Source organism: Mus caroli, chromosome 8, assembly GCF_900094665.2.
Source record: "Mus caroli chromosome 8, CAROLI_EIJ_v1.1, whole genome shotgun sequence".
NCBI classification, from domain to species: domain Eukaryota; kingdom Metazoa; phylum Chordata; class Mammalia; order Rodentia; family Muridae; genus Mus; species Mus caroli.
The window spans coordinates 113,972,115-113,980,384 of record NC_034577.1 but is presented as its reverse complement, the minus strand read 5'-3'; the positions used below and the strand labels follow the sequence as shown (position 1 = coordinate 113,980,384).

The 8,270-nt window shown below is 55.2% G+C and overlaps 1 protein-coding gene across 2 annotated transcripts in view; it reads right to left on the bottom strand.

The window, feature by feature from the left end:
• Positions 1–254: 254 nt before the first annotated feature.
• Acsf3 (acyl-CoA synthetase family member 3) overlaps positions 255–8,270 on the bottom strand; it is a 40,437-nt gene continuing 32,421 nt past the window's right edge. Inside the window, exons 8-10 of one of the 2 annotated variants that reach the window (XM_021169909.1) lie at positions 5,105–5,239; positions 4,607–4,718; positions 255–761 (exon numbers count right to left, since the gene is read on the bottom strand). In XM_021169909.1, coding sequence (XP_021025568.1) covers positions 617–761; positions 4,607–4,718; positions 5,105–5,239 — 392 coding nt within the window. In that variant the 3' untranslated portion in view covers positions 255–616. The remainder of the gene's footprint in view (positions 762–4,606; positions 4,719–5,104; positions 5,240–8,270) is intronic. The other variant, XM_021169908.2, reaches the window with a different exon arrangement.

Here is an 8,270-nt window from a genome sequence, read left to right as displayed (position 1 = left end):
AACTGGGGTGAGACAAGGTCAGGGAAGAGGAGCTTCAGGGCTACTTGGGGATGGCCCTCACCTGACATGGATGAGGCTACAAGGACTTCAAGTGTTCTACCACACACACAGCAGTTCCAGGGAGATAGTCCCAACAGCAGGAATCCTGGTCTGGGAGCTGTAGGCTCCACCCAGTGCTGCTGTTTGTCGTTCTACGTGGGCTGGGAGCTGTGACAGCCTAGGAAATGTATGTGTGCAGACACACAATTCAAAGGTCACAGTCAGAGAAGCAAGCACGACATACATCGTGTGTCTTTATTTCACCTCTCTTCTCACTGTTACCTCTGACTCTCTGGGACCTGCCCTCAGGAGAGGCAGCAGCCCCGGGCACTGGAGAGCTGGCCACAGCCATGTCCTTACTGTGCTTGTGAGACTGGCACACAGCAGTGATCTCAAGGACCACTGAGGACACAGCCGGTGGTCAGGGTCACCTGGGCTTGGACAATCAGCCTGGGGTTGGGGGACTCACTTGGTGATTCGTCCCCAGAGGTTTTGCTTCCGGTCAACCTGATTGCAGGGGGCGAGGGAGTTCCATCCGAGGCCCACAGCACATGACTGCTGGGGTGTTTGGGGTTCTCTAGCCTTGGCCTGGCTGGCTCCTCTGTCCTGAGGGGTACAACTGTGTGAGCAGCTCCTTCTTATTCACCTTGCCCATCTGGTTCCGGGGGATCTCCTCCAGCAGCAGGAGCTCTGAGGGCACAGCATAGGGGGCCAGGACACCTCTGCAGAGACAAGCACAGCCTGAGGACAGCACCCCACCCCGGGAAACGTAGGCATCTGATATACCCAGAAGCCATTGTGAAACGTAGGCATCTGATATACCCAGAAGCCATTGTGGCTGCACCCTGACTGTGACAGATGGCAACAGGACTGTTGTCTTCTCTCTGGCTTCCTACAAAGTCATGTTGGAGGCAGCAGTGACATGGGTGAGGACACTGAGAGGAGGGGACAGGGGAAGAAAGCGAGCCCTTTGCTCTCCTCATCCAGACTGGTTTCTTCTTGCCCTGGGGATAACTGACCACAGGCTGGCCTGCTGCCATTCCCACTAAGGTGACTCTGGCACAGGAGAGTGGCTCCTGCAGGTGTCAACTACCGACAAGTAGCTTCTAGGCCACCACCAGAATGTAATGAGAGGGAGGCATTGCTTTTGGTAGGAAAGACTGCAGGTCCTGTTCTGAGTCTCAGATGGCACTGGGGTAGGGATGTGAGCCCTGCAGATGTTCTCCTGCTCTGCTGCACAGACAACCTACCCAGAGATCATGTGCACAGCCTGGGGCAGAATCCCCGCCTGCCCCAAAGTTCCTCAGACCAGAGAAACCTTGGCTTTCCCAAGGGTTTGAAGGGAGTCTCCAGGAGTCCACAGGCTGTATGTACAGTTTTAACTGTAGATACAATTTTCAGTCTTGAGTGACTCGTGGCCTTCTATGTCACTTTTGTCCTCCCTGAACCTGGCTCACCAGCTCTCTTGCTGCAGTGACTGCTCAGACCTTCCAGCAGGGCTGTCTGGGGCACTGTGGCCCTTGAGCCTTGCTCCTCTAACCACTTGGACTGTGTCCCTTGGTTCTGGATAGGCTCGCCTCACTCCCTATGACTTTATCCCAAGGGATCCTCTTGAGTCTCCCACAGGGATTCCAGTGCCTCTCCTATTCCTAGTTTGTGGCTCCCATTCTTCCTGGTGCACCCCTCCCCCCCAATCTTTCTCCTCTTGTCCTGTTAAGTTTACCTGGCCTGTGTATTTCTCTGTGTAGAAACTAAACTGGGCAGGATTTACAGGGAGGTCCACTGCAGTGTAATGTGGGGACTGAGTACAAACCTGTACAACTGGCTGACACATAGCTCCAGATAGAGGCACAGCCTGCCCACTGCCTGGACTCGCAGCCCCATCATAAGTAATAGACACATTAGCTTCCAGATGAACTATACTTCTGGGACTGGGAAGAGGTGGCAGTGAGTTCTAACCCCTGAACAGTCTCACCTGCAGTGGTCCTCAGAGCCCCTCCCTCAGCTCAGGAATGTTCCTTCTCTGGTACTGCTAGAGTCCCTGCAAGTGACATGAGCATCCAGAAATGCATGCTCCGTGTCTACTGAACTGACAGCAGGGCTCTCACTCTGTAAACACCCCACGCACACGGCTGGGTTTCTCAATGTTTAACCTCCCGTTTCTGGTGTAAGTGCCACACGATCAGGATGTGTTGGCTCTTTTGTGAATAGGACCTAATTTCTAGCATTTGGTTAAGCATTTTGTGTCTGTCTGACAGGAAACTGGTCTGAGTTTCTTGTCTGGTTTGGGTCCCATGAAGTGAGGTGGGAGTGTCCCTCCTAGTGGGAATGGACTTGTATGCACTTTGGGCAGTGTCCCCTGAGGTGCTCTGGGCCTGGCATTTGCCTTGTGGTTTTTTAACTGGGATTCAGCTCCACAGACACAGAGCTCTTCAGCCTGGCTCTCATATTAGTTCCGGTAATTTATGCACATCACTGGTTCTTCCAACTACAAGGAGGACAACTTGGGACTGTGTAGACCTCCTGACAATCGCTGGGCTGCCGTGAGGTACACGCTGTACCTCCCAGAAGGTGGATATCACAGGTGGACACAGTGACACCTGGGTTCTCTTGCTCCTTCCCAAACCTCCTCTTTCTCATCTGGGTCACCAGGGTCACCCAGGCTGGCCTTGAACTTGCTCCAGGCCTGTGCTACTGTGGCCACTTGTCTTTCACTCAACATGGAGAAAACCTGGTTCTTTGTTAGTGTTCTCTCCTGACACTGTCTCTCTCTGGAACTCCTATTAGCCGACTGCAACCTCAGGATGAGAGCTCTACTCTCTCTCCTTCCCACCCGCCTCTCCAATGGCAACTGGACAGCACAGCCCTGTGGCCTGAGGCAGCAGGGTCGCCAGCAGCAAGCAGCATTCACCAAGCATGGACTTGGACATCACACAGGGTGATGATCACTGGGCCACATGGCCTTGCAGGTGTCCTCACAGGACGAGCACCGGGGAGCTCAGACACTGTTCCCTGGGACTGGGTAGGGCTGTGGTTTCAAGTGGGGGGCCTCTCCTCAGATCCCTAACCTCAAGAACAACTGGTGGGGAGGCTACTCACTGTGGGGACAAAATGTCTTAGGACAGCTCGGCAGTGCCTGGCGATCTTTCTTGCACCGTCCCCCTGTACACAGCTCCAGCTCCCCAATGCTCTAACCCTTGGCCCTCTTCTCAGGTCTTCTTCCAGTCACCATGAGCCTGAACACCCAAGCAAGGAGCCTGACTTCAGCGGCAGACTCAGGCCCTGGGGGAAGCACTCAGAGTGCAGGAGCCACCAAGTTGTGGACATAGACCATGGCTTGAGGGATTCAGGCCAACGTGGGACCTCCATCCAACAACCACACTGGCTCTCAGCAGAGGATGCCTGTGTTTCTCTTCTCAAAAAAGTAATTGTTTAATCAAAGCAGCAACCGGCCAAGCAGACTGTTGCCTCTGCTAAGCTATGGAGCTCCAACTGTGATTTTGCGAATCCAGGGGAATCAGTAATTGCCCAGCTGTGTGGCCCTGATGAACGAGGACCCCTGCTGCGTGTGGAGTCTCGTTGGACGAGCCAAAAATAGTCCTACCCAAGAGAAGGCAAGTGGGGTGGGGGTGGGGGTGGGGGTGGGGGGTGGGAGGAGACACAGTGGAGTGGAGGGAACTCAGATCTAAAGAAGGAACCTGAAGGTCTCCTTACAGTGGAAGCTTCGAGAGTCTCCTGTCCTGAGAGTTCTGGGAGGATATCGGCAATCACCAGGGGCTAAGATGAAAGAAACTGGAGTCTACCACAAACAACATAGGGCAAGCCAGCCAGTACAGTATGGTGGCCGTGGTGGGACACACCTTTAATCACAGCACTTGAGGAGCAGAGGCAGGTGGATCTCTGAGTTGGAGGCCACCCAGGTGTACAGAGTGAGTTCCAGGACAGCCAGGGCTACAGAGAGACCCTGTCTCAACACGACCCCCCCACCCCCAAAATAAGCATCTACAGGAACCAGGGAGCATCCGTCCCTGCCCTGGGTTAAGAAGGGAGCTGTGGGCACAGGCCCAGGCACTCCCAGGCTTTGGGAGGCCCCACAGTAAAGTTCGAGGCACTCAGGCGGTCCTCAGGGCTGCGAAGCCCAGGCCATCCTGTGGCGGGCTGAGCAAGTCTGGCAGGATAGGGAAGGGGGGAGGGGTACTTGGTGTGGCACTGGATTGTCAGGCACTTGCTGGGGGGGGGGGTCCTCAGCCTTGAAATGACTTTATAAGTTGATACCAAAATATCTGCTTCTGTCCCAGGAACACACATTTCTGCCTCAGACTATCACTGTCTCCCAACTTGGTTTGCAGCAGAGGCCCTTCCTACTGCCAAGTCTACATTTAATGAGGGAAGAGACAAAACTAGTCACGGGTCCCACTGCTGGCTTCTTGGCTTCACCCTCCCCACGTCCAGAATCTAGAATGGTCCACCCACCCTCCCGCCCCAGGATAGGCCCTTCTGTCCCCGATTCCAAGGTGGTTGGTTCCCTTAGATGCGCTAGAACCCAGGACAGTCCCTTTAGCCCTACCTGGCCCACTCCTTGAGATCCCTGTGGGACAGTGAATGTCCTTCTTGAAGAGCAACCACAGCTGTGACCCGCTGGCCCCATGTCATATCGGGAACTCCAATTACAGCGACATCTGAGGACAGCAGAACAGGTTGGGGACTCCTGGGAAGGTCCTGATGACCGTTGGCTGCAGTGCCCAAGCCCCTGGAGTGAGACCCGTGGGGATGACACTCAGGGGAGTGGGAAGCATCTCTAGGGGCTCGGCCTGCTCTTGCTTGGTCTGCAGAGCAGCTGTGTGGTCTGGCCAAGCCTGCAGGCTGCACTAGTGCAGCAGGGAGCAGCTTGGGATAGCCATTCTGTTGCTGTGTGCAGGGGACGGAGGGAACATAGACATATTTCACAGGAGCCCTAGTAGCAGGTGGAGGAGGTTCCTGACAGCCCAAACCTTGACAGAGTAGAGAAGGAGGCATTGTATTTGGGGCCGGAGCTCCCCTAAGCCTGAGGTAGCCATCCACTCACCGGCGATGCTGGGGTGGGCCAGCAGGTGCCGCTCGATCTCCAGGGCGCTGACTTTATAGCCTCCAGTCTTGATGATGTCCACGGACGTGCGCCCTCGGATCCAGTACCTAGCATCCTTGAACACGGCAGTGTCTCCTGGAAAAGGAGTTTGTTTCTGTGATCGCTCTGGACAAGCTGGTCACAGGAGACTTCAGTGTTCCTGACTGTCACCCCAGGAGTCCCTGGGGACCACGTGCATGCATATGTAGGTCCCACCATTCCCACTGTCCAGGTCCACTTCCTGTAGAGGCTAGCTCCAATGGCATGTGTCCTTTCCCATTCTCTATTCCTGTGACACTGGCACCCAGCCCTGCTGCCAGCAGTGGGGTGGAGCCCACCAGAGTCTGTGGCAGTGGCAGGCTGGGAACCAACGGGGCCACTGGATTCTGGGCTATGTTCCTGTCAGAGCAATCAGAAACAGGGTGCACCGTTTTCAAGAGAGCAGCAAATAGTTTGTGGCCTTTGACCCCGACCTCTGCTTCACAGAGACACGTGCTGAGCACTGTCCCGCACTGTTCCACCACTATCCACAAGCCTCTATCATTGCACGGTGGGTGGGTCCTGGATGAAAGGACAGTCATTTCCAGCTCCTTTTCCAACATGGGGATGCTCTGTGGTAAATGTCTTCCTGCTCTTCTGCCCTTGACTCCCACCAGCCCCAAACAGCCACAGTGCCCTTTTCTCTAAACGAAATAACTGTCTCACTTGCTCCTTTCACATAGGAGCATGGGGCCTGCCCGGTGAGCTTGTCATGCCCCACAAACACGGTGGCAGTGCCAGGAGCAGGGCCCGGGCTGGAGCACAGGGCTATATTTCCGGCCAAGTCTTCTTCCAGCACGGCGGTGTGTGTATTTGCGCATTAGTGCGGGTGCATGTCCATGCACGCACATTTGCATGATTACGGCTGTGTGTAGGCATGCAGATGCCAGCAGCAGCCCTGAGAGCAGTGCTGGGGCCTCCCTGTCTGCTCACACGCTCCCTGCACTCCCTGTGGGTTATTACCTGGAATAAATCATAAATATTTCATCGTACATCACGCGGCCCGACACGGTAAGGCACCATCCATCACCCCGCTAGTCCCTGGGACTTGCAGTGCAGGGCACACTCCAGTCTATTAAACAAGATGGATGGGCCTGGACGAGCTCAGGGCTTATTCACGGAAGACAAGGAGAGGCTGGCCCTGGAGAAAGGACTGGCCCTGGAGAGTTCTCTCGTGTGTGGCAGCTGTGTGTACGGCAGGTGACAGAAGAGTTGGATGGGCAGCCTCAGCCTAGACCAGGACAGGCCTTGGACAATACTGACTGAAGGGAAAGGACCCAGTGTGGGCTATGGGGCACACAGGACTTGTCCTGGGTCCTAAGTGACCCTCTACCTATGGGGCATACAGGACTTGTCTTTCCCACTCCTGCTGTAGCTCTGGGTCCAGCTGTGTCTTTCAGCCTGTCTTCCATCGGCATCTCCTGCTGTAAGCATCAGGTTGCTTGTCTCCACGTGAGACAGTGAGGTGGCAGCCTGCACTGAGGGTCCTAGCAGGAGGCTCTCTGATGCTGCTCCCTGGGCCTCCACTCCCTCTAAGGTGCAGCACAGCTAGCCGCAGCCCTGCCCTGAACATGGCTTCTCTTTTTGGTCCTGCAGGAGATACCATACTGCCCACTACAAAGCTCCATACCCTCGCCCCAGGCCCCGAGTTTCTAAGTTTGATCTGGTGAGAGGCCTTGGGACAAGGGATTCTGCACATGTGGGTTCTTGATCTGGGGCTGTGCCCCATGCTGCTCTTTTCTCTCTTGAGGAAAGAGATCAGGGCACAGCCGGGCACGGCTGGGCACAGTCTGCTCTCTCAGCATATCCTGCCTCGCTGTCAGGACTTGGGGACAGTGCATAAGCATGAGGGACTGTCACAGCCCATGGCAATGACGGGTGCCAGGGTCCGGCTACCTATTGGCAGCACTGGGAGAGAGGAGTTAAGACTGAGTGCCAGGTTCTGGCTCACCCTCAAAGCTCTGGGAGGTGCCGTCCTCTCTAAGCTTGCGATGTGTTACCTCACACTCTGTCTATACAACAACTCTGTAACTAATAAAGCCACACCCGGGGTTTCCCTCTGCCGATTCCATGCTGCTTACAGCTCGCGGTTTCGTACAGCCGGCAAGACCTCAATCCTAGCGTGCTCTGAGCTCTGACGATGCTGACAGAGGAGTCCAAGCCACTGGGGATGTGCTTAGCCTTCATCAACCCTGGCCTTGCAGACAGCCTCCATAAGTCTCTCTAGCTGGTGCCTGTCCCCAGGTGACAGGCAGGTAGAGAGAGTGCAGGCTTTCGCAGTGACATCTCTGCTCAGATGGCAGCACACAAAGCACTGGCAGCCCAGGCCCCCATCTGCACTTGGATGACTGGATCCCACTCTGCTCAGCAGTCCTGCTCATGGCAGAGTCTGAGGCAGGCAGGGCTGAGGTCTGCCGTCAGCACCGCCACCAGAGCACGGTCCACGCCTTTTCTGAGGCTCGAGAAAACTACTCTGTCCAGGCCACTGCGTGTCCTTGCCCTTCAAAGGCAGGAAGGGCCAGCACAGATGCTGGTGCCAAGGTCTGGCGAGCTGCAGGGAACTAAGAGCTGTAGGCTGCATGGCATCAGGTGGAGGGAGAACCTGGGTGTGGTCTCTATGGTTGTCCACGGAGTGGCTTCTGCGGGACAGATCACTAGGCAACACATCACTAGCTTAGAAAAGATAGCAAGTCAAGGGGGCTTGAAGGTACGTTTATAACCAGAGGCTCAATTCTTAACTCCTTCCTCCCAATAATGCTGCTGACACGGGTACTTCCAGACAGAGGCGACAGTAAGTATTCGAGGGGACACAATGAATGTCCTCATAAAAACAAAGATTTGGAATTCAGAGTGCACGAAAGTGGATTAGAGAGGACCCTGATGCTGGGGTTTCCCAATGGTGACAGAAGCAGTATCGGGTTTCCCCATGGCCAGACAGCCACACAGGATGAGTCGCTTTTGCTCCAGGGCACTGTGCTGGGTCCTTACTTGATCTGTGGCAGAGCAGCAGTGCCTCCATACAGGAACTAAGAACACAGTGTCCACACAGGAACTGAGAACACAGTGTCCACACAGGAACTGAGAACAC